This window comes from Vicugna pacos, chromosome 24, assembly GCF_048564905.1.
Source record: "Vicugna pacos chromosome 24, VicPac4, whole genome shotgun sequence".
Lineage (NCBI taxonomy): Eukaryota > Metazoa > Chordata > Mammalia > Artiodactyla > Camelidae > Vicugna > Vicugna pacos.
Window position 1 is genome coordinate 1,927,829 of NC_133010.1, and position 24,890 is coordinate 1,952,718.

The window sequence follows — 24,890 nt, forward strand, 5'->3', positions numbered from 1 at the left end:
TTTTTGCCATCTTATACTTTGTACTTTCTGTGTTTTTTTCTTTCTCTTTTCTTGCTTTTTCTTGGAACTGAGGTTTTGTTTAGTTTCCTCTTTTCACTTTTTCCTTTCTACTCATTTGGAAGATATGTTACTCCATATACTTTATTTCTTTTCTTAGAGTGGTTAACCTTTTCCTTTAAACTTTTAATTTCACTGTGCATACTTAACTGAGTCTAATCAGAGGCTTAGCCATGCAGAACAATACTGTTTTTACCTCTAAGCCACTGATTTTCACAGGCTTCCCAGATCTTCTCAGTACTTATTTTTATAAGATGTAAATATTCAACAGTAAAACTAGTAGTTACTATTTTCTGGTGGTTTTGATTTTTTTTCTTTTTGGTTTATTAAAGTAAATTTATCATGCATCTTATAGAATGTTTATTGTATACTTAGTACTTTAAAGTTTGTTTAAAAAATATGATATTTTCCATAACTTAGCATTTTGCTGGGAAATGTGCAGACAAGACCATTAGAAAACAACACGATGGACATTATTAAGTGTGAAATGAGTACCACTCAGAATGTAGGTAGGGGCCACCAGAAAGGGGGAGCTTAACAGTTTGCTGGTTATTAGGAGGCTGGAATGGATTTGTGGAGAAGTGATTTGGGAAGATTTGGTGGGATTTGAAAGTATGTAGATAAAAGGCACAAACTTATTGATTCACTAATTTTATTAGTCCTCTTTCGTATAGTTTTTTTTCTTTTGGTGGGGGAGGTAATTAAGTTTACTTATTTACTTATTCTTAGAGGAGGTACTGGGGATTGAACGCAGGACCTCATGCACACTAAGCATGCATTCTGCCACTTGAGCTATACCCCCCGTTTCATATAGTTTTATCATAAAAATTGTGGGTTTAAGTCGGTGCTTTAGACAGAAGACACGTCCACAGCCTCTTCAGATATGCCTAAAGCTTTTTGGAGGAACTACTTAGGATGATGTGAGACAGTTCACTCTGAGGCAGGGAAACACTGGGAGGGTGTAGGACAGTTTGTACACGGGCTTTGATGTTAGGTACGAAGTGCAGGAAAGGACAGTGGGACATGATGCTGAGTGAGGCAAGTTGATCATTAAAAGACAAATACCGTGTGATTCCACTTCTATGAGATATTTATAGTAGTCAAGTTAATAGAGATTGAAGGTAGAGGCTGGGGAGAGGCGCTTACGAGGAGTTGTTTAATGAGTGTAGACTTTGCAGTTTTGTAAGACGATAAAGTTTTGGTGATGGATTGCACACCAATGTGAATGTATCTAATGCCACTGAATTGTGCACATAAAAATGGTTAAGATGATAAATTTTATGGCATGTGTATTTTACCACAATTAAATCTCCTTTTGAAAAAGGACAGCAGATGGGTTTGTTTCCAGTTAGGCTCTTCAGTACTTGGGAGTTGTTATGTTTTAAGTGGTAATTTAAAAGCAAATGACATTTTTGCCCTTACATGTTCCCAAGTATTCCCAGATTCTTAGTCTCCCAACATGAACCACCCGTCAGTGAAACCCTCTTGCATTTCCCTGCCTGGAAAGCTCATTCGCTTCATTTCTGCTGCCCACTCTGATTGTCAGCTTAACCAGGGCATGCTTTCCGCGTGGAGCCTGCCTCACTCTTAACCCGCCTGGTTGTTGTCAGTACTGAATGTGATTTCTTGCATTACTAATTTTAGGTCTTCATTTTTTGCTGTTAGTTACCTCTGCTAACTAAGCTGTAAGTTCCTCATAAGAGCATGTCTTCTCCTTCTGTATGTGCTTCATGACGGAAAGGTCAGCGGGTGTCAGGGCTCAGCCTGTCAGTGTCCTGCCCAGAGCTCCTCATCGCCATTTGGGGCATTTCCCACTGATGTCGTGTTTCCTACTGGAGAGGTGTCAGCATGAGTGGTCTTCAGACCTCCTGCCAGTTGTTTTGGTACAATCTTGAACAAATATCAGGAAAGATTAAGGAAAATACACTTGGGGAAAAGAATCCATATTGAAGAACTTTCTTTCTGATACGAATTCACAAAGTGCTAGTGTTCTCACCTTTTCTGTTGTGCATCCCACATCTCTTTGGATCTCTTGGTGGCTGAACAAGGTAGGAGTTATGGTAACTGAATCTGTACCTGCAGTGGCACTAGATTCACCATGATTAAACTTCCCCATATCAGCTACTGTTATTCTGAACTTGTGATACTTTTTTTTTTGATGTGTGGTATTTCTTTTCCTTTATCTAAATATAGAATCTGATATATGATCTTAATGGCTATCGTATTTACTAGATGTTGAACACTTGCTGCACACTGTAACTCATTTAATGCTTACGACAGCTCTGTGGGGCAGCCCTAATCTCATGCATGTTTTACAGATGGGGAAAGTGAGATGTGGGTTAAATTATCCAGGGCCCTGTGGTTAACATGTGCTGGGAGAGGTGGACTTTCCAGCAGACTGGCTGCATGGAATGTCCCTAGAACATTAAATTGGAGCAAATATGACCTAAATTCTTATTTATTTTTCAGGATTTTTTCAGTTGCAGGAGAAAGAAACCCAGGTCAAACTGATGTAAGCAAAGGAAGGAGTTTGGTAGTTCATTTAACTAGGCTGGTGAAAGGCTTTGTGCACAGCTGGATCAGCTCTGCTTTCCTCTTTGACCTTATTTTCAGACAAGTTTCTTCCATGTGCTGGCAGGCTTGGCCCTCAGCTGCTCCAGGTTTAAGTGGTCCTTTTGTCTTCAGGTTTTGGGAAAGAGAAAGATGAATCCTCCCTTCAGGGGTCCTTCCTGTTGACTGAGAACAAGTACTGCCAGCTGTTTCTCCAGTCAGGATGGGTTAATTTGGGATCAGCCGAGAACCGTGCTTTGGGGTCTGCGGTGCTGGTGGGCCGTGGGGAAGGAGAGTCCTCTGACAGAGAGAAAGTGAAGTTGAGAGGCTAGATGAACAGTGTCCATGGTTTTCCCTTGGCTGCAGCCATGCAGGGAAAGGAGTCTTTCTTCTTCCTGCTGGGCTCCACTGTGGTCACAGGGTGAGAGAGTCCCCGCTTCTGGTCCCTTGACTTGGTTTAATTGAAGTTTGTGTTTATTAATTTTTAGGATGTTATTTCCTAAAAGATTGGCTCTGCTTGGGTTAGGATCTCCACAAGGAAATGGAGGTGAAGAGTCATCACATCGGCCACCCAGGATACATGTCCTCTGCTCTAGCGGGGAAGGAACAGCCCACTGGACAAAGTGCACTTCTCAAAAAGGGAGAGGATGTGGGGCTGAAAGGGGCAGCAAACAGGAGAGCACCATTTTGGCAGGGTAGGTGGGGCTCCTGCTCTTGGTTCATGTTCCTTTCCCTAGTTAAGATTCTTCCACTGCAAAAAATTAGCTATTTTTAGAGAACGTGTTAAAATTTTGAATATTGTACAATTAGGATAAGGAAAATGAAAGCAGTCTTGTTAAGTGCTGTCATTTACTGTCAACAATATGCTTTGTTGTTGATGCTGGAGTCTCACCACTGAGTTCCTCTCATGTCCTCCTGTCTTCTTAATTGATTCTTTATCTAGGATAAAGACCACTGAGTTCCTCTCATGTCCTCCTGTCTTCTTAATTGATTCTTTATCTAGGATAAAGACCCTTTTAGCAGTCTGATGAGGCCAGTGAACTGCTCCTTAGAGTGTTTTTAAATATAGAAAAAACATGGGATTTCAAACGAAATCCTTTATGTGAAATAAAGTTATCAAATTACTTTAAACATTGTAATATAATAGTATGTGTGTTTCAGTATCAATATATTAAATAACAAAATCCAGGGGCAGGTCTAATAACTATTGTAATTTTGAAGTGGTGATGGATGTAAAGTTTATTTCAAGATATCTGTAACAGCTATAATATGCTATAAAATACTTGTGATCACAGGTGCTGCTAATCCATCTGATTTTTTCCCCTATTTTTATAATTTAGGGAAATGCTAAATTTCAGTTAGAACTTAGTGAAAATCTTCAGGTAGAAGATGTATTGAGAGTCCATAGACTGCGGGTGAAGAACACCTTGCTTAGGCTCTGCGTGGGTGATCAGCCTAGCCTCCAACTTCCTGGTGAGACTGAGGTCCCACTTTGCTCTTGCTAGTTGTCCCTGGTTCCCTGTCTGATGACTTCTGTTATGTTTCTTTGACCAGTGTTCCTTGGTGCAGCCTTTGGGTTTCTGAGAACCGTCCGCTTGGACTGTCTGTTACAGAGCTCTCCCCATTTTTGGGGAGAGTCATCTATGTCTTGTTGAATGCACTGATGCCAGATGTTAACCTTGACCTTCCACCAGCCTGAGTTTCTGGTGGTCATGGCTTAACCACTGAGACACATTCCCTCCCAGCTTTCATTCCTAACAAACATATGTAGTAACTCAGATCTTGGCCTAGCTCCTCCTTTCTTGTCTACCCAGGTAATGGTCAGCTTCATTCTAAAGTATTGTGCCTCTTAGGAATTGGGGAAAATAGTAGAATATGAAAAAAAAAAAAGACACAAGTGAACTTATTTATAAAACAGGAACAGACTCACAGACATAGAAAGCAAATTTATGGTTACCAGAGGGGAAGGGAGGTGGGAAGGGATAAATTAGGAGTATGAGATTTGCAGATACTAAATATTGTATATAAAGTAGATAAACAGGTTACACTGTAGAGCACAGGGAACTATGCTCAATATCGTGTAGTAACCTGTAATGAAAAAGAATATGAAAAGGGACATAGTTGTATATGAATGAATGAAACATTATGCCGTGCACCAGAAATTGACACAACATCGTAAACGGACTACAATTAGAAAAAAAAAAAAGAAAACGTGATTGAGGAGAATGGATGCTAAAATTTTATGAAGAGGGAAAAATTGTGAACCATTGAATTGCATGCTGTTGGGAATAAAGAGTGTGACATATAACCAAAGCAGTGGAGGAAATAGCCAGCAATTTTGATTTAGGAAGAGATATTATAGCAAAAGCACAGTAACTGAACTTGTGGCCTCAAGTGTCCTTTCTAGGAAGATACAAGCAATACTGTGAATATCACTGAAATTTTCTAGGATAGAATGGACTCACTATCTGAATGAAAATACCTATCTTTCTTCCAAACAATCCAGTATAGAACTTGGGAGATGAATAGTGTGTATCAGGAAGATCTGTGTACTTGTTTGGGGCCAAGAGTATTGGCATTAGAGTGGAAAGCATAAAGGACAAGGAACAAGAAGTGGGAGGATCCTCAGTGATGCTACAGATCATTTGGGAAGGAGGAGAATAAGGTGGTTGCTCGCCTAACACAGATTATAAAAGTGGCACAAAAGTAGGTTAACGTTATGATGGAAGATGTCAGCTATCTTAAATTCTGCTAGAGGCCCATTCCTTTCTAGGGACAAGAACTGATTCTGGTTTTTTTGTGTTTTGTTTTTTTTTTAACCATTTAAGTTCCTTGGAAGAAACAAAAGGAGAGGAAAGATTCCTTCAGTTTGAAATCTCATTAACAGGAAGGAGGAAACAGGTAAAGGAGAAGGCCCTGAAATATTGTGGGAGAAGAAACTGCAATTTTTGAGAGTCTTCCCAAACAAACAAAATGTTGAGTATAATCAAACTGCTCCCTTGGGTATTAGAAAGGTATACTTTGAAAAATGGAGAATAACCATACTCTTAAGATTCAGTGTCCCAGTTACAACTGAATCAAATCGAAGTTCTATAAAACCTAAACTTTGGGGAATTACAGTCTAGATTTTTTTTAACTGTAGTAAAATATAGATAATATAAAACTTACCATCTTAGCCATTTTTAAATGTGCAGTTTAGTAGTGTTAAGTATATCCGTATTACTGCTCAACCATTGGCATCATCTGTTTCCAGAACTCCCTTCATTTTGCAAAACTGAAAATGTTGCCATTAAACAAATCCTCACTCCCCTTCCCCCAGGCAGACCACCGTCCTGCTTTGTCTATGAAGTTGACTCCTCCAGGGGCCTCTTTTAAGTAGAATCACACAATATTTGGTCCTTTGTGACTGGCTTATTTCACTTAGCGTAATGTTTTTGAGATTCATTCCTGTATGATGTGGCAGAATTTCCTTCATTTTTAAGGCTGAATAATCCATGGTATGGATAGACCACATTTTGTTTATCCGTTCATCCATCAATGGACATTGGAGTTGTTTCCGCCCCTTGGCTGTTGTGAATAATACTGCTGTGAACATGAGTGCAAATACCTGCTTGAGTCCCTCCTTTTAATTCTTTTCAGAATGTTTTATTTGGGGAATTATGTAGTTATCTCATCATTAAGACCATATAGGAAACAGTTTAGATTTAAAAACTAAGAAATAAACAAATAAACCCATGGGAAATGGACAAAAGATTGTGAACTGGTGGATCACAGAAAAGGATATCCAAATGAATGGATCAATAGATGCTCAGCTTCCCTCGTGAAAGGAAAGGCAAATAAAATATGTATTTAATGTATCAGACTGATAGGTAACCAAAAGTTTGTTAATATTCTGTGAAAGGTGAGGTTGTGATGAAACAGGGGCTTAGACACTGCTGATGGGATTGTAAATTGGTACAGCCACCAAAAAGGTAGCTGTCATTGTCATTGTCATTACTTCTCAAAACAAAAATGCACATACCCTTTGAGTTAGCAATGCCCATTTTGAGAATGTTTATTACAGATATTTTTGCACAAGTGTGAAAGATAAATGTGCAAGGTTAATCCTTGCAGTATTATTTGCAGTAACAGAAACGTGGGAGTAACCTAAATGTCCGTCAGTTTGAGGACTAGTTAAATTGTTATATCTATACAAATACTGTGCAGCCATAAAAAAACTGAAAGCTCCTGACATGGCTGTGGATAAATCTCTAGGACATACTATTGAATGAAAATGTAAAGAATAGAAGCACATATACAGTATGCAATCATTTGTGTAAAGAAAGAAAAGAAGCACATATTTGCTTATATCTGCATGAAGTATGTACGGAAATACACTTAAGATACTAGTGAAGCTGTTGCCTCACTATGACCGGCAGGAGTGGAAGGGGAATTTCCAGTGTATTCCTTTTTGTACTTTTAAGTGTCATCTATTCCGAAATTAAGTGAAAAAGATATGCATAGAAAAATGCAAAGGATTACTAAAATGGAAAAAGAGTTTTAAACCAGTGACTTTTAGACCCTTTTAGACCCTTGAACAGACCTCTTAAGAAAAATATCAGTCGGGGGAGGGTATACTTCAAGATGTAGAGTACGTCCATCGCATGCACAGGCTCCTGGGTTGAATCCCTGGTACCTCCTCTAAAAATAAATAAAATGAATAAATTACCCCCCCCAAAATATCAGCAATGTTGAACCTCAAAATCAACTTATGAAAATATGTGAAGACAAGAAAAACGCTTTTAGGATTGATTTAGACTAAAAAGAAGTATAAGAATACATTGGGTAGAGTAATATATTTCTTTTAACTTTAAATCCTGAATATTTTTAAACATAAAAAAAGAAAAACACAGGAGCCCTCCTTATCTGTGGGGGATATGTTCCAAGATCCCCAAGGGATCCCTAAAACTGCAGATAGTACCAAGCCCTAATTATACTCCATTTTTTCTAGAATGTATAAATTAAATTTATAAATTACAAAAATTAAATATAAATATAAACTAAAACATAAATTTATAAATTATAATATATACAATTCATAAAATTTAATTTATAGATTAGATACAGTAAGAGATTAATAACAATGATAATAAAATAGAGCAATTATAATCATATAAAAATAATAAAAATTATGTGAATGTGGTTTCTCTCAAAATATTTTATTGTACAAATTTAATGCCTTTTCCACTTAAGCCCTTATCATGCACATGGCCATAACTTTTGCAGTTCGAGGTATGACAGCATAAATTTCTTTTTCCTTCTTCACAAGTTCATAGATAGGTTTGTTCTTAATGTAGATCTTAGCGACTTCCGCATGTGATTTTTTTTTTCCTTATTACGTGGAGCACTGTCACCTTTTCATTTAAAGGAAGCACGTTGTGGCTACTTTCTGGCATCCGATCTGCCAGCGTCGTTGCGCTCGTGCTTTGGGGCCCTACTGAAGTGAAATGTGGGGTTACCGGAACACAAGGACTGTGACACCTAGACAGTTGATCTGATAACCCAGACAGCTACTGAGTGACTAGCGGGCAAGCCGGGAATTTGATGAGAATAGTGCGTTATTCCTCCCACTTTTCAAAATCATTCTCCTTTTCCTCCTCATTGTTATTAATAGAAAAAAATAACAATTACATTTTTCCAAAAACTCAACAACTCAGAGGTGTCTAAGCTAATAAATGAAAGTATTCTGTCCCTTACCCCTTCCCTCCTCTGCCTGATTAAGAGTGTATCATCCCTGGGCTGAGAGTGTATTTTGATTTCAGTGAGACATTTGATAAAATTCATGACACTCTTGAATGTGAGTTGGATAATAGAAAGGCTTGTAACTACAAAGTTTTACCCGTGGGTTTCTGTCTTTTGTCAGTGTCTTACATTCTGTTTGTTTGTTTATTTGTTTTGATGGGGGAGGTAATTAGGTTTCTTTACCCTTAGAGCAGGTACTGGGGATTGAACCCAGGACCTCGTGCATGCTAAGCATGCACTCAACCCCTTGAGCTATACTTTCCCCCCTTATATTCTCTTTTTGTCTTTGTTTTTATAAAAATTGCCCAGCACAATGCTGGGAGAGGTGGTTAATGTGTTGGATTATTGTATGTTTAATATAGATAAATGTAAAGTCCTATATTTATAATAATATTATAATTTATTAACTTCTACCTCAAAAATTAGTTATTCAAGTACAGGATAGAGAAGACCTGATTGAAAGCTCTGGCTGAAAACTCCTAAGACTTTGTAGAAATAAGTAAACAAGTAGGTTTTCTCTTGGTGCCACTGTCAATAATTAACTTTTTTTTTTTTTTGGTGCCCTTTTTGGAAGCCGATGAGAACAAATTCGTTTTTTTCCCTCCTGTTTTTGAAACTCATTGATAACATGAAACTTTCTTGCAGCTGGCTACTGGGATTATTTTTAAGCAAATACTTTTTTTTCCCCTCCTTTAAATTAACTATGACTTTTACACAGCTGACTTTTTTAAAAAGCCGAGATAATTTTATGATAGATATCCTGATATCTATATCTATATCATCCCTTCTTCCTCCCCCTCCCCTCCCCATAAATCAATTTTCAAATGATGGCAGTGGAAGGTTTCTCTGGAAAAAAAAAAAATGAAGTGAGGTTTGGTTTCCTTGTCAACGGAGGATGAAGTGAACAGCTAAGCAGCTCACAGAGAGCAGGTACTTGGTCCCCTTGGAGGCGTTTCCCGGGTTTGCAATGGCAACACTTGTCCTGGCAAAGAAATCTGTGTATGTGTGTCTGTGCGTGTGTGTGTGTGTGTTGTGTGTTTGTGCGCGCGCGTGGCTCCGGCAGTGTCCGAGCCCGCGGTGGGGAAAGCTATGCCGGGAGCTAGGGGAAACCAAAGTCGGTAACTTTTTTTTTTTTTTGGTGGACAATTTGGCCATGGCTTTCGAGAATCTTGACATATTTATTTATTTTGAATAATTGTCTCAATAATTTTTCCCAAAGAAATACTTCAAAGGATATCAATAATTTAAAAATGAAAGATGTTTTTAGCTGTTTTCTCTGGGATAGTAAACAATGAAAACATATAACAGTAGAGAAGTGATTAAATTGTGGTATCTATATGTCAAGATTAAAGTGATTAATATGATGACCTTGTGGCTCCATAGAAAAATGTTTACAAAATGTTAAAATAAGTAGAACAGAAATTATATGTCTTTGTATTATATTAAAAATTCTATTTACATGTTAGTGAAAATTGAGAGGGCATTTAAAACTGTTGTAAATTGTTTTTTTAGGGTAATGTAATTATAGTGACATTTTAACATTTTAGTTTTATGGTCGGAAAGTGATGGTAACTCAAAAATGGTTATAGAGTTTATTTCATTGCAGTCTTAATAGCAAGCAAGTCGTTCCCATGAAAAGGGGGAAAGTGAATGTAATATTAGGCTGACTTATTAGATGAGTGATTTTCAGACCATTGAACCCACACACAGGTCAAGTCACATTTGGAATGTGGTTTTCAGTTTTAGGTGTTGTATTTTAAGAAAAGAATCGGTAAATGAATTGTGAAGGAGAACTTGGAATTCACGTGAGGATGGTTTATCCAGAGAAAGAGTTTTAGGAGGTGGGGACAGGAAGCAGAGAGAGGGGGGAAATAGTAACATAATGGTGGCCTTCAAATATGTCAGTGTCAGCTGGGAAGGGGAGTAGTTTGATTCTCTGTAGCTGAAGAGGGCAGCGCTAAAGTCAGTGGGTAGAAATGATCGGGTGGCATGTTTCATCTCTTTAAAGAACTATTATCTAACTAGTGGGGCCACCTGAAAATTAAGTGGGCCATCTCCGTTAGTTAGTGAGCCTGTATATTTAAAGTAAAAGGCTTGGCTGGCCCCCAGAAGAACCTAACCGAGGCCCAGTGCAGTGACTGGGAGAAGGCCCAGTGCAGGCAACTAGGGAAAGTCTAACTAGCTGGGTGCGCTGGCTTTGGACAGTCTGACTGGACACTGACACGGGGGAGGGCTTGGGTTGGGGTGATCAAGGCGGGGGTGTTAGCAACAGACCGTGGAGTTCCAGGGTGCACCCATCATGGATGTCAAGTGGGTCTAACAACAGGGAGTCACTGGGTGACCAGCCAGAGGGAGAGGGAACCAAGGCCTTGGTCTCCAGAATCTCCCAGATCACAGTATCAAAAAACAATTATTAGAAGAATCAAGACACTAGACAGGGTCGTCAGAAATAGTGACATGACACGCAGCCAATAATTACTGACCTTAGACCCCATGTACCTAATGGTCTCAGGTCCTGTGGGCACGACTTACAGGTGGGCGTGGGAATTGTTACTAAAGATGGAAGGGGACCAAGCACGTGAAGGAATTTGGTAATCTATGAACTGCTTGTATGCATTCAAGGAGAGTGAGGATTGCTCCCTGATGTCTTTTCTCCACTCTTTTGCTACTATGCCACTTGGTTTCTCACCAGTTCACCACTGCCCCATCCTCCTCACCAGGCCGTTGTCACTCTTAGCCTCTCTGCGAGGCGGGGCCCTTAGGCTGAGCCCCAGCCAGAACTGCAGCCTGACTGTGGGGCTGGTTGCGAGTTTCTGGGTTTGGAAACCCCCCTGAACTCCAGTTCATGGAACCAAGCCTCGGCCTCCTGCTCTAACATCTCGTGGGAGCAGAGTTCTGCAGCGATCTTACTTGTTCTCTCCTTGGGCCTAGAACTTTGCATCCGAACACAGGCTTGTGAGTAGGGCCCTACCTGTAGACCAGGCATCTCAGCTGCTGACCACGTGTGTCTGAGCTTCCTCCACAGGAACATGGCTTCCCCACACCCATCCTACCTTCTTGTTCATTCTATCCTCCAGTTACCAGAACTGGCTTGACTTTTCCCACCAAGCTGAGATTCTGGGATGCTTTCCCTTTTGCTTTTCAACCCTACCAGGCAAGTTTAGATCTAGATTTTGTCCCCTTCCTGACTGCCCTATCCTCCCATATTTAAACCGTCAAAATTCAGCCCCATTTTGAAATAGGGGTCTTCTCATAAGAATTGGGGAAAATTTTGGGGGGAAAAATTTATATGAGAAACTGAGAGAAACCAATACTGAAATTTGATAAGAGATGGAACTGCTCAGATTATTCTGTTTTATGGGAAGAGCAGGTCAGATGTGACATAGACAACTCCAGTAATAGAGGAAATGTCTACTGTTTCTTTAAAAAAGATAACATAAAGGCAGAGAAGTAACAATGTTAAAGACCTCAGCTATCCAGTTAGGGTTTATGAGTAATGAAAAATGTGTTTTGAATCCCAAAAGATGTAATTAGAGGTGTATGTTTTTCTTATATTGTGCACCTATTATATGATTATATTATTAAAATAGCAAAGTATTTTTTCAGTAGTCCTGTAACTTGTGGTCTTTTCAGAATCTTTGCATTGCAACATTGCTAACTTTTTAGCAACTAAGTTTCATTTAGATGAAGATGAGGGTCTAGTTGAAAACCATATTTGTGTTAGCAGAAGGAACACAAAAGTTTTTAAGCTCCAGGCTCACACGGTCCAATACGGTTGCTCCATTATTCCTACTGCAGTCAGATGCTGACACCAGGAATCTGGTCTTCTCTTACCCTTTCTGGCTTTCCCTCCTCTGACCCTTTAGGGATTTCTTCCTTCTCCGTTTTAAGTACTATATTTCCCCATGGTTCTGTCACTGATTCTCTTTCTTTCCATCTAATACACTTTCCATCTCATCCACTGTCATTGGCATCAGTTATAAATTGTCCTGATGACTCCCAAATATACATTTCTAGTGAAAACATGTCTTCTGTACTGGAGACCCTGTCCATCATGACGTTCTATGGACACCTCCTCCCAAACTTGAACCTCCTGTTGTATTACCCATTTTGGTGTCTGGCACCACCATCTACCCTAGACAAAACATTGAGTCTTCCCAGTCCTTAATTTTACCATTTCTATCCATTTAATCACCAGACCCTGTTCCAGCTCTTAACTTTCCCTGAAATGCATACCCTTCTCTCATCTCTGATGGCCACTGGACTGTAAGCTTCTGAGACAGGAGTCACACATGCGTGGTCAGCTGTGATGTCACGTCCAGCACAGTAGCTCATGTGTCGTCAGCACTTAGCATGTGTTGGATGAATGGATGGAGGCCAACACCTTGGCCTAGGCTCTCATTGTTTCCACCTGCATTCCAGCAATGTTTCCCTCGCTGGCTACTCTGCCTTTTACTTTCTTTCGGTGTGTTGTTTACACTACTGGTGTTGGGATACATCAAAAATACAGCTTTAAAAACTTTGTAAATAAATATGTGTATTTCTAAAAGATAAAGGCTTTTAAAGAGTCATAAGCACTATACCATTGTCACAGCTCAGAAGTTAACTATTATTCTTCCCTTTTTTCCAGAACAGATTATTTGTTAGCCTTTTTGAAAGGTTATTCTTTAAATATCACCAGCTATCTAGTCAGCGTTCAAATGTTCAACTTTCTCATAATTTATTTTAAAAAGTATTTACAGTTTAAAAAAATTTTTAGGTTCCAAATAAAGTCTGTACATTGAAGTTGATTGCTATCTCTCTTAAATTTCTTTTTTTAACTTCAAAATTTTTAAAATTATTTTTAGGGGAGAGGTAATTAGGTTTAATCTATTTATTTTTTCATGGAGGGACTGGGGATTGAACCCAGGTCCTCATGCATGCTAAGCACGTGTGCTCTACCACTGAGCTATACCCACCCCACTTCTCTTAAATTTCTCTTAATCTCCTTGTGTTTCCCCATCTCTTTTTTTTTTCATTTGTTGAAGGATCCAACTTGTTGCAGCAGGAATTCTGTCTAGTTTTAATTCCTAGAGAGATGGTACTTTTCTCCTAGGCTCCTTTTAAGAATTTCTCCTTATTTTTAGGGGTCTGAGTTTTTTTCATTATCCATGTTCCGTCCTATGTCTGTAGGTCTGTGTGTTTCTCCTTCCTTGGGGGGGAACAGTGCCCATGTCACCTGTTTCCTTTCCCTTTCCTCTGGCTCCTTTATCCCATCATCTATTTTCCTCTCCTTCCCACTCCCTTCAGTAAGTGATAGAATACACAGCTGTGTGATGTGAGCTCACTGGAGTTAAGCAAGATTTTAAAAACTGCATTAGATTATCAAAATGTAGTTAGATGGTGAAGTAAAATCAAAGTATGAGTGTGTGGTGCATAAACCTTTAGATTCTTCTCTGCACTAAATATGAAGACTAAGTTGGGCAGAAGCCTTGACCTCATGAATATCTACTCGAAGCTAAAATACATTTCTTTTAAGAGAATTTTACTGAGTTCTTGTCAATGTCATATTTTCTTCCTAGGTCTCCTCACACTTTGGATTCTGGCTGTATGACAATGACTGACACTTTGACATCAGATGTCATTGGTTGGAGAGTTGAAGTTAATGGAGAACATGCAACAGTGCGTTTCTTTGGCGTTGTCCCTCCGGTGGCAGGTAATTTAAGATGTCGTGTGTGTATGTGTGTGTGTGTATTTACTTTTTGGTTGTTTCTGGGTCAGCTCCTCAGTAGTGCTTTATAACACCAGTTTTGGGGAAACTAACAGCCAAGTTATATATACCTCTGATAGATAGTTTTCTTTTGGTGACAGTATCCTGTGGTATATATGCATTTATTTGATTATATGCTTATCTAATTATTTAGTATTGCTATTTTGTATTAGGTCAACCTTAAAATATCTTCTGAATAATCTTTGAACAATAACCAAAAATACTGAATTCCCATAAACCTAAGCTCAAGAATTGAGTAATGATTTGGAAATTTCCTTTGTCATTAATCCATGTGTATATGTATTTAATGTAGTTTAAATTGCTATACATACAATTTTATGTTACCTTTTTTCACTTATGATTTGTTATATATTTATCTGTGTTGCTATAACATTATTTTACAAGTATTTCTTCTTTATTGACATACAATTTACATATATTAATTTTGGATATGCATAATGATTCAGTATTTACATATTTTGCAAAATGATCACCACAATAAATCTACTTAACATCCCTCACCAGACAGTTACACATTTTTTCTCATGATGAGAATTTTAAGATCTACTGTCTTAGTCATTTTCAAATATACAATACACTGTTACTGACTGCAGTCACCACGCTGTATGATGCATCCCCAGGACTTAGTTATTTCATAACTGGAGGCTTGTTGTCTTTTCATCCCTTTTACTCATTTTAGCCTCCCCGCATCCTCCACCTCTGGCACCACCCATCTGATCTGTTCTCTGTATCTATGTGTTCTTTCTTTCCTTCCTCCCTTTCTTTTCTTTTCTTTTTTTTTTACATTCCACATGAATGTGAGGTCATAGGTATTTGTCCTTCTCTGTCTGACTTATTTCATTCAGAATAATGTTCTCAAGGTCCTTCCATGTTGTCTCAAGTGGCAAGATTTCCTTCCTTTTTGGCTGAATGATATTCCATTATGTGTGTGTGTGTATACACACACTATATATACACACACTACACACACACACACTACATCTTGTTCATCTCTTCATCCATCAGTGGACACTAGGTTGCTTCCATGTCTTGGCTACTGTGAATAACGCTGCAATAAACATGGGGGTGTAGATACCTTTTTGAGTTAGTGTTTTTGTTTCCTTTGGATAAGTACTCAGAAGTGTAATTCTGGGCCCTATGGTACTTCTCTTTTTAATTTTTTGAGGAATCCCTATACTGTTTTCCATAGTGGCTGCACCAGTTTACATTCCCACCAACAGTGCCTGGGGTTTCCCTTTTCTCCGTAGCCTTGCCATCACCTGTTATCTCTTTGTCTTTTTTGATAATAGCATTTCTGTCAGGTGTGAGGTGATAGCTCACTGTGCTTTTGATTTGCATTTACCTGATGATTATTGATATGGGGCATCTTTTCATGCACCCATTGGCCATCTGTCTGTCTTTGGAAAAATGTCTATTCAGAGACTCTGCCCAGTTTTAAATCAGATTGTTTGTTTCTTTGCTGCTGAGTTGTATGAATTTTTTAATATATTTTGGATATTAACCCCTTATCAGATGCAGGATTTGCAGATACCTTCTCCCATCCAGTAGGTTGCTTTATCATTTTGTTGATGATTTTACTTGTGGTTCTTAATGGTCATATTTAGTGCAGTACTTAGTTTATTTAATCATTCCCCCTTTTTAGACATTAATTTCATTTTTTTTTACTTTTGTAAATAACAGTATTGTAGACTTCTTTATATATCTTAATCAATTAAGAAATATTTAAGAAATATTTAAGTATCTTCTCTGTATTAGGAACTGGCCTGAATTAGTATGGGTAGATTGATAAACTTATACCAGAGGGAGTTTCAAAGTGTGGTCCCTGACCAGAATCAGCCTCACTTGGTTACCTGTTAGCAGTGCACATTCTTGGGCCTTGCCCCAGAACTACTGAGTCAGAAACTCTGGACGTATTCTGGGTCCATGGGGCCCAGCAGGCTGTGTTTTAAGAAGCCATGAAGGGCATTTTGCTAAGTTCACTAAGGGTTGAGAATCACTGAACTGGACAGATACAGACTGCCTTCACAGACCTACACTTTACCCAGTTGCTTAGTGTGGAGAGGGTTTCTTCCCTTGTTTGACTTGGATTATTGGTAAATTGGAAGAGAAAGTAACATTTAACTTTTCTTTTCTAATGGTCAATTTTATGTTACTTTTGTTTATCACAATTTAAAAAAATTCAGCAAAAAAATGTTAAATGGTATTGAGAACCTATATGTACAAGGCAGAGTGAGAAAAACAGATTCAAAGGACCAGTTCTTAGTACTCAAGAAAGTAACATTTAATCTTTTTTTTTTTTTTTGGTGGAGATAGGAGGTAATTAGGTTTACTTATTTTTAGAGGAGGTACTGGGGATTGAACCCAAGACCTCATGCATGCTAAGCATGAGCTCTACCGTTTGAGCTATACCCTCCCCCACCAGTAACACTTAATCCTAAAGTCAGCTGATGATCCAAACTTACTTGCTAATTAAGCAATCATTGTGTACCAGGTGCTTCTACATATGCACTCCACTTGGAACAAGAACATTGTTACAACTCACAAATTATAATAGCAACTCTAAAATACAGATACTGTTAGTCCCATTTTTACTGATGAAGAGACCAAGACTCAGATCTCAAAGCTTCCCTGGCAGAGCTGGGGTTTGAATGAGTGCTTTAGAGGCTATGCCTTCTCTTTTCCATTGCTTCTTAAGAAAATGAATATTTTAAGATTCTTGGTATATATTGCCAAGTAGCCGTCTCAAAGTATCGGTTCAATGTCCAATTCTTGGAAAATTTCTAATACCCTAGTTCTCGGGGAATCTGACAGAGACAGAGACTCACATTTAGGAATTGGAGGGTTCAAAAAGTTTCTTAGGAACTACTCTTAGGATTGATGCTAATGGAAGGGGAGGGGGCTGGATTGGGCTGGGTGGGGGGTACAAGCTGGACTGTGAAGTTGTCTCCACAAAGGTTTCAGTGACCCCATGTGGGGGACTCTGAAGCTGGGATGGCCTTCAGTCTTTCCTCGTTGAGGTGGGGAGCTGGGCATTGGGACCTCTGTGATGATCTGTCATTGGGTTCTGGTTACCCTAGGAGGGAGGCGTGCCCTTGGCCAAGGGTGCCTTTTTCAGTAGAGGCAATTCTAAATGAAGGCCCACAGCTGAATGCTATCTGCCAAAGCCAGGACTCCCAGCAGGTGAGGGGAATATGTCCCAATTCCTAAAAGCAGATTGCAGTGGCACATCACAAATACAGTAATTTAAATGGAAGCTATTTAATGGTAGTTCAGCAGATATGAAGTGGTATATATTATTTTCATTTATTAAATTGCCTGGGAGTTGTATGCTTTGTTTATATATGTGTTATCAGGCAATGTTTTTTCCCTGAAAATTATAATTCTGCAAAGAGAAAACTACTGTGTGTCTTTATTGCTTATATCACTGGGGCATTCTCTCCATTACTCGACCTCAATTGGTGCTACTTTTGGATTTCTTTTAGAGATCATCTGACTGGGATTGGTATGAAGATGCAGAGAAATTGAACATATTTAGTAATTACTCCTGTGGTTACTTCACTGCATGTTGTTATAGGGCTGTTGTGACAACTAAATGAGTTAAAGGATTAAAAACACTTAGGCCAGTTCCTGGTGTACGCTGAGCACCGGGAATGGTGGCACCTAGCTCTACAAGTGCCTAGTAGGTGCTCAGTATGTTTGTTGAATGACTGAACGATCTCACATCCAGTGGAGTAGACAGCATAATCCCTGTTTTCTGGATGAGGGAACTGAGGCACAGAAAGGTTAAGTAGACCTGATATCACCTAATTAGGAGTTTATAAGGTGGGCTTTAACCCCAGGTGCTCTGACCCTTAACCCCTGTGCGGAGTAAAATGCAGAAGAACCACAAAGTAAGGACATATTCTGAGCTACGAGGGGCTAACAGTGCTCAGGGAGGTGTCAGTACAGAGGTTGAGTGACCTGGGCAGCGGGGATTGTGTGCTGTTGTGCAGGCGATTCCTGGGCCCTGCGTTTTATCTGCTTTAGGGCTGCACAGGGCAGACCTACCAGCACAGATTCCCAACACTCAACAGGTGGTCACAGGGCTCGGAACTCTTTCGAGGTTTCTGGGCTAAATCTCGAGAGTAGGCGGGGCTGTTTGCTGAAGCCCCTCTGCCGGATCTGCCTGGGTTCCTCCCTAGAACTCTCCCTGCCCTGAGGGGCCTGCCAGCAAGCCTGTGTGAACCGTGTTAGCATCGAGTCCCTGGAAGTCCAAGGCCATGGCTCCCACCGATATACGAAGACTCCAGGTCAGATCTCTGGGGGGCCCTGCCCTGGCTGTCATTTGGGGGAACAGTAACTTTGCATAAAAGAGCTTCACTCCTTTGCTCTGGTCCATCACCTGCTAAAGTCACAGAACCCCAACATTTGACAAATGGTGGCTCCGTAGTTTAGGGAAAGAAGCAGGAGGCACCCAGGCCCTTGGAGTGAGAGCAACCACCCAACTGAGGGCTCCCCGCCTGCCCAGCCAGGTCCCTTTCCTGGGGGGAACTGGTTTTGTTCTGCTGGCCGGTGAAACAGGCTGAGGGAAATCTGTGAGTTGTCCGCAGCTGGGAGGTGGAGACGGCTTGGCCTTCTCTTCCGTGGAGAGCCCAGCTCCAGTGCGGGCAGGTGGGGAGGAGGCGGCCGGGCGGACCGGGCTGCGCAGGGGGAACCGGGCACAGTAAGGAAGACCGGGAAGACCCCTCGGAGCCTTTGGACCACGCTCGGTGCAGGGTGGTGGCAGGTAGCCCCGGATGGGGGTCTGGGGGCCCTTGTTCCTCTAGCTCCTCACTGCCACCTGACCTCCAGTCGGCCCCTTGACCCCTCCCTTCACCCGGGTGTGAACACCCGACCGCGCCCCCTCCCTTAGGTGAGTAGAGAGCTCCCTGACCGCCCCTCAGGGCCCGGACTCGGCCCTCTGCGCAGCTCCGGGTGGTCCTGATGCTGGGGGCGGGGGCCACCGAGCCGGCCGCCTGTTAAACTGCGAAACTCTGCGAATCCACTGCAGCCCAAGAAAGCGTCTCCTGGACGCCCCAAGGCCCACCAAGCCATGGCCGCGCGGGCCAGGGTGTGCTGCGCGGTGGGGCGGGGGTGGGGAGGGGAACTTCTGGGACGTTCCTGGAGCCTTGCTGTGGTGTCGTCTTTTTTTTTTTTTTTTAATGTTTATTAAAATAATGCATGAACATGTGAAAATGTAGCCAGGAAGGGCTCAAGATGAAAACGGCTGTTTCGGGTGTGGCTGTTTCTTCACTCATTGCTTTGGTGTTCTCTTGATTAACCCTGCTCAAGATTTTTTTTTTAATGTTTTTATTAAAGTGTAGTTGATTTACAGTGTTTCAGGTGTACAGCAAAGTGACTCAGCCATTCATTTACAATACATGTGTATTATTTTGTTTGTTTTTTCTTTCCTTACAACTTATTTGTTGAAAAAGTTGTGTTGCTGGTCTGGTGAAATTTCTCAGGAAGCACATGCTGTCTGGTTGTGTCTCTTTCTGCTGTGGTAGCAGCTGCTGATGTGGATGGCTTACATCCATTCTCTCATTCGGGCTTGTCAAGTGGTGACATTCTGATAACTTTCTTGTATCATCATACTTCTGGCGGAGGAGACGTGTAGCTGCGCAGATTATATCATGGAAAACTTCCCCGTGTTAATTACTTGCTTTCCAAAATAATTGGGTGACTGAAAGGCAGGGTAAATGTTTGATTCTTTTCTTTTACCAGTCTTCATCATCATGAGTTGATTCACTAGGAGACGAGTGACCTTAAAAAGAATCTTTATTAACTCGTGGGTTTAAGAAAATTTGATGTGTTTCCGTCCATTGCTGCTCTTCTTACCGACGCTCAAGTTGTCCCATCTCTGGCGTGCAGGAGCCCTTTCACGTTGGCCCCATGGTACTTTTGGTGTAACCCAGTAGGTTTTTTTTAATTTTTGACTCTTTTTTTTCCTTTAGTTTTCTTTTTTTTGGGGGGGGGGTAGTTGGAGGTAATTAAGTTTATTCATTTATTTTTTAAGTGGAGGTACTGAGGATTGAACCCAGGGCCTTGTGCGTGCTGAGCACGCGCTATGCCCCACCCCCAGTAGTTTTTTTGATACCTTCCTTATTCCTTATAGGTTAAGGAAACCATCAAATGTGCAGGTTCATCTTATACATTTTTTGCCCCACACCACGATCAGCCATTTCTCCAAGAGCCTGATTTATTTTTTCCTTTTAAAGCGGCAGAGAGTATTTGAGGCCTCAGTCTGAGCTCTAAGGTGCTCATTGCTGCTGGGTTGGTCATTATTTCTAGGTCATTAAGTGGCCAGAGCTATATTTGTAGGGTTAATTCCTAGAAGTAGAATGTATTTAAGGAGGGTGTGTATATCTTTTTTTTTTGGTCCTTACTATAAAAAGTTTCAGATGTACAGAAGAATAGACTAATACAAATAGCACCTCTGTATATGTGTTATGTTGTTAGTGTTTTGCCATATTTGCTTCATTTTTTTATTCTTTGCTTAAGCATTTTAAGTTAAATGATACATATATAGTGGCATTTCATCCCTGAATACCTCACTATGCTTCTGTAAAAAATTAAATACATTTTCTTACAAAATAGTATATATATTTTAAACTTAAATTTTGATTCATACTGTCAAATTGGTGAATAGAGTTCTTTTAAACCAATAAAGAAACCAGATTTTTGAAAAACTGTTTATTAACCTCTTGGTTTATTGTCCTTAAAGATTAGTCCCAATGTGGAATAGGTCCCTTCTTTGATATGGGTAATGATATAGTCCTTCAAAATTATACGTTTTTTAATCTGCTGTTAATGTCATTAGAATTCTACACTAGCTTTTTCCTTGATTAATGTTAGATATGAGTTTCTTGGTATCTCATATAAAGAAAATGTATATCTAAGCTTTACCACTGTTGCACTCTTTTTCCCCCAAAGAGGAAGGTTGTTTAACATTTTAAGACTTTTATAGGATTTTGACACCACTGTAGGCCATTGACTTCATTGATGAGCTGATTTCTGTTGCCCAAGGTATTTAAAAAATAACATTTACTGATTGTATTTTATTAGTGTTGTTTTGTTGCTGTTATTCCAAAGTTTTTAATGTTCCTTTTTTCATAGCCTTTGTTGAAATAATACCATGGAGTATCAGAGTCTGCACAAATTATCTGTATAATAAAATCTGCATTAAGTATGTACAACGTGCTCTTTTTTGAGCATTTTGGTACAGTTTTCAGCTAAATCGTGCTTTTGTCCTCCTGCCATAGCAGATAGAAAGGAGTATGTGTGCTTAAATGTCATGACATAAAAAGTTTTCATGTTCTGGGAGTAGGTGGAAGAAACAGCTGAACTTATTGTTGTCTAGAAGAACATTTAAGCATCACGTCAAAATCAAAGTCCTGTTTTTGACAGACACATGATAGTATTCTGATGAAAACCTGTAAATAATGTAATTAATTGCATAATGCATTTAATTATTTCAGGATGCATTTCATAACTTGCTTACTCCTGGGATGTAACCCTACTTAAATTTTGTAGCAGATTTTATTATAGAAGAAACAAGCTTTTGGTAATCTCTAACTTCAAGTGTGTTTTAGGCCCCATGTCATCTCTTCCATATTTTATGGATGCAGGAAATTTGGTACTCAGGTGTGTACTTGTTTGAGGCTTTGAACAGATGTGGGGTTGCTTCCTGAGAGAGAATTCTTGCTCCTGTTAGTGGTGATTTGTGCAGCTCATAATTACGCTGAAATGTTCTACTTCAAGGGTTGTTACGAGGATCTGATGAATTTATGTGTGTGTGTGTGTGTGTGTATAAATAAACAAATAAATATATAAAGCACTGAGAACTGTGCCTGACAGGCAGGAAGACCTTTCAAATGTTAGAGACAATTGTTTTTGCTGTTATGGTGTTATTACCATGAATTAGAAAAAAAAAAAGTACTCCTTTCTTAGGACACTTAATTTCCATCTATAGGGAAATCGTCATAATATATCGATTTTTGTTAGAGCCTGATTCTTCATTGTCATCGGCCTAAAAATCTGTAATAAATATAAAAATCTGTAATTATGGCCCTCAAGGCTAGAAAATGTGGTCTTTAATTGTCAGATTAAACTATTATCCTTATCAACCATGTGCCTTGTAACTAGGAATAGCCAAATAGAATCAATGTTCTTCAGTTTATTGTAAGTTACTTCAGCTTGGAATTGCTGACATCTGACTATGGAAGGAAGCTGAGGTAACATGTTGAGGAAGGAAAGTGATGTGGTGCACCTGGGGTGCTTGTTAAAGGTATGAATTCTCGGGGGGTGGGGGTGTAGCTCAGTGGTAGAGTGTGTGCTTAGCATGCGCAAGGTCCTGGGTTCAATCCCCAGTACCTCCAATAAATAGACTGAGTGATTTTAAATATATGAATTTTCAGGTTGTATACCCAGAGATTCTAAATGCAGTAGGTTGCAGTTATGGTCCGAACTCATCATTTTTCACATGCTCCCTAGGTAATTCTGATGCCCCATTTTGAGAATGGTTAAGTTTTTATTCCTTAGGTGGCACCAATGTACCAGTGGATAAGAAATCATCAGAAAGCGAAATAAAAATCACCTGAGCCCTTTGTATAACTGTCTTTACAAAACTAAGCTTTCTATCCTGAGCTTCGGCTGAGGCTTGAGTTAAGACACAGTCACTTCTGAAACCCTGGTGAATGTATTATAAAGATACTGTAAGTGGGATGTGTTCTTCACTACCTTGTTTGATGCCCCTTAAACACTCTTGTAACAAATTACTGTTAGCTGAGGGACAGGGGAAAACTGAGATGGTTCTACTACGGTCAAGAGAATTGATCTTTTTTCCTTGCTGCAGGGAAGCTCAAAGCTCTGTTTTATACTTCACTGCTAGTTTTTCAGTTAGTCTCTTCTGTTCTCTTAATGTTTCTTATCCATCCTCACCCTCCCCCCCTCCTTTTTTTTTTTTTTCTCTGTTAATGGCTTTTGATCTTTCAGTGCCTGGTTTTCTTTCCCCAGAATTTTTTTTTTAAATTGTAAGTTATTGCAGATCTTTTAAGGACATTCTCAAGTTACAGATTCCAGAAGTAAGAGACTGCCTCCAGGAGGCACTGGAATATTCCGAAGTCAGGACTCCCTAGGGTAGTGCTAAAAACAGCCTACTTCATAATTTCAAAGACTCCAAGGTTTTTCAGACTAACTTTGTAGTAAAATGATTCCAGCTACTGGAGTATTGACACTTTGACTGTGTTTCAGTTCTGAGCCATGGACGGTATTTGGAGGCTCCAAGCTAGTGCTGAGTCATTTTGTAAATTCGGAGTTAATCAAATTAGCAGCATCGCTTAATGGAGACAGAAGATTCTTTCTGAATTTCTTCAGATGACTTGAGTGTAGTTTTTAAAGTCTTTAAAAATAAAAACAAAGTGTTAGTTATCTCAGGAGTTGGTCAGCCCAGGAAGTCAAGGAGCAAAAGAACCACCAAGGCAGATGTTGGCAGCACCCATCTTACACACCTGAGTGGAAAGACGGAGGAATTGTATCCTGGGTGCAGTCCTGGTGAGGAGATAGACCCAGGAGTGAAGCCAGGGGACTTGAAATAATTCCTATCCCATTGTTAAGATTACTGACCTCGTGAGATAGACAGGTTTACGTATTTTTGCCAAATAACATTAATTATTCCACTTACAGAACTCCTCTAGTTTGCATTTCATGCTCACCAAGCAGTCTTCTGATTATGGTGTGGCTTTTTGTGTTAGTCTGTGTATAGGAGTAGAATATATTGATCATGTGTATGGAATCATAATTTTTTTTTCAAATAGACTATTTCTTAGAGCAATTTTAGGTTCACAGCAAAATTAAGCAGAAAGTACAGAGATTCCTAGATTCTCCCCATCCCCCCAGTAGTGCAGCCTCCCCCACTGTGGACACCCAGGACCAGAGTGGTACATGTTTTACAACTGATGGACCTACATTGATACATCATCATCCAAAGTCCATCATTTACATTAGAGTTCACTCCTGAGGTTGTACATTCTGTAGGTTTTGGCAGATGTGCAATGACATGTGTCCACTATTATAATACGACACAGAATAGTTTCACTGGCCTACAGATCTCCTGTGCTCTGCCTGTTTGTTCCTCTCTCCCCCCTAAGCCCTGGTAACCATTGATCCTTTTACTGTCTGCACAGTTTTGTCTTTTCCAGAAAGTCATATCGTTGGAATGCTACTCTAGGTAGCCTTTTCACATTGCCTTGTTTCACTTAGTAACATGCATTTAAGTTTCCTCCATATCTTGATAGTTCATTTCTTTTAAATGCTAAATAACATTCCATTGTCCGGATGAAATATTTGTCCATGCGTCCAAGTTTTGTCAGTTATGAATAAAGCTTCTGTAAACATCCATGTGCAGGCTTCTGTGTAGACAAAAGTCTTCAACTCATGTAGATAAATACCAAGGAGTGTAACTGCTGGATTGTTGGATTCACTATTTTTAGTTCTTGGGATTTCAGTGAAGTTGGGTCTGTTTACAGTTGGTTTTTCATGTGTATTGATGTCCAGGAAGAGAATGGAGTACTCGTTGGCCAGAATGTTTAGGTTTGTGTGACAGTTTTATCATTGTAAATTAGTAAACCTGTATTCTAGTATCTCCTTCAGAAGCATGCCTTAGAATTTGCTAGGCTGAGGCCACCCAGGGTCTTATCGCCCTGGCAGGTAGAAG

At 39.8% G+C, this 24,890-nt stretch overlaps 2 protein-coding genes across 9 annotated transcripts in view; one reads left to right on the forward strand and one right to left on the reverse strand.

The window, feature by feature from the left end:
- The window catches only part of LOC116279247 (uncharacterized), a 233,477-nt gene that overhangs the window by 174,876 nt on the left and 33,711 nt on the right, over positions 1–24,890 (forward strand). For 5 of the 6 annotated variants that reach the window (XR_012063780.1, XR_012063775.1, XR_012063776.1 and 2 more), the window contains exon 7: positions 13,950–14,083. The gene's annotated coding sequence lies outside the window, so the exon portion shown is untranslated. Of the gene's footprint in view, positions 1–13,949; positions 14,084–18,339; positions 18,448–24,890 lie in introns of all 6 variants that reach the window. The other variant, XR_012063777.1, reaches the window with a different exon arrangement.
- LOC116276827 (UDP-GalNAc:beta-1,3-N-acetylgalactosaminyltransferase 2-like) overlaps positions 7,029–24,890 on the reverse strand; it is a 66,494-nt gene continuing 48,632 nt past the window's right edge. For 2 of the 3 annotated variants that reach the window (XM_072948931.1, XM_072948928.1), the window contains one exon: positions 7,029–7,287. In XM_072948931.1, the coding sequence (XP_072805032.1) occupies positions 7,162–7,287 (126 nt within the window). In that variant the 3' untranslated portion in view covers positions 7,029–7,161. Of the gene's footprint in view, positions 7,288–23,153; positions 23,577–24,890 lie in introns of those variants that run through there. The other variant, XM_072948929.1, reaches the window with a different exon arrangement.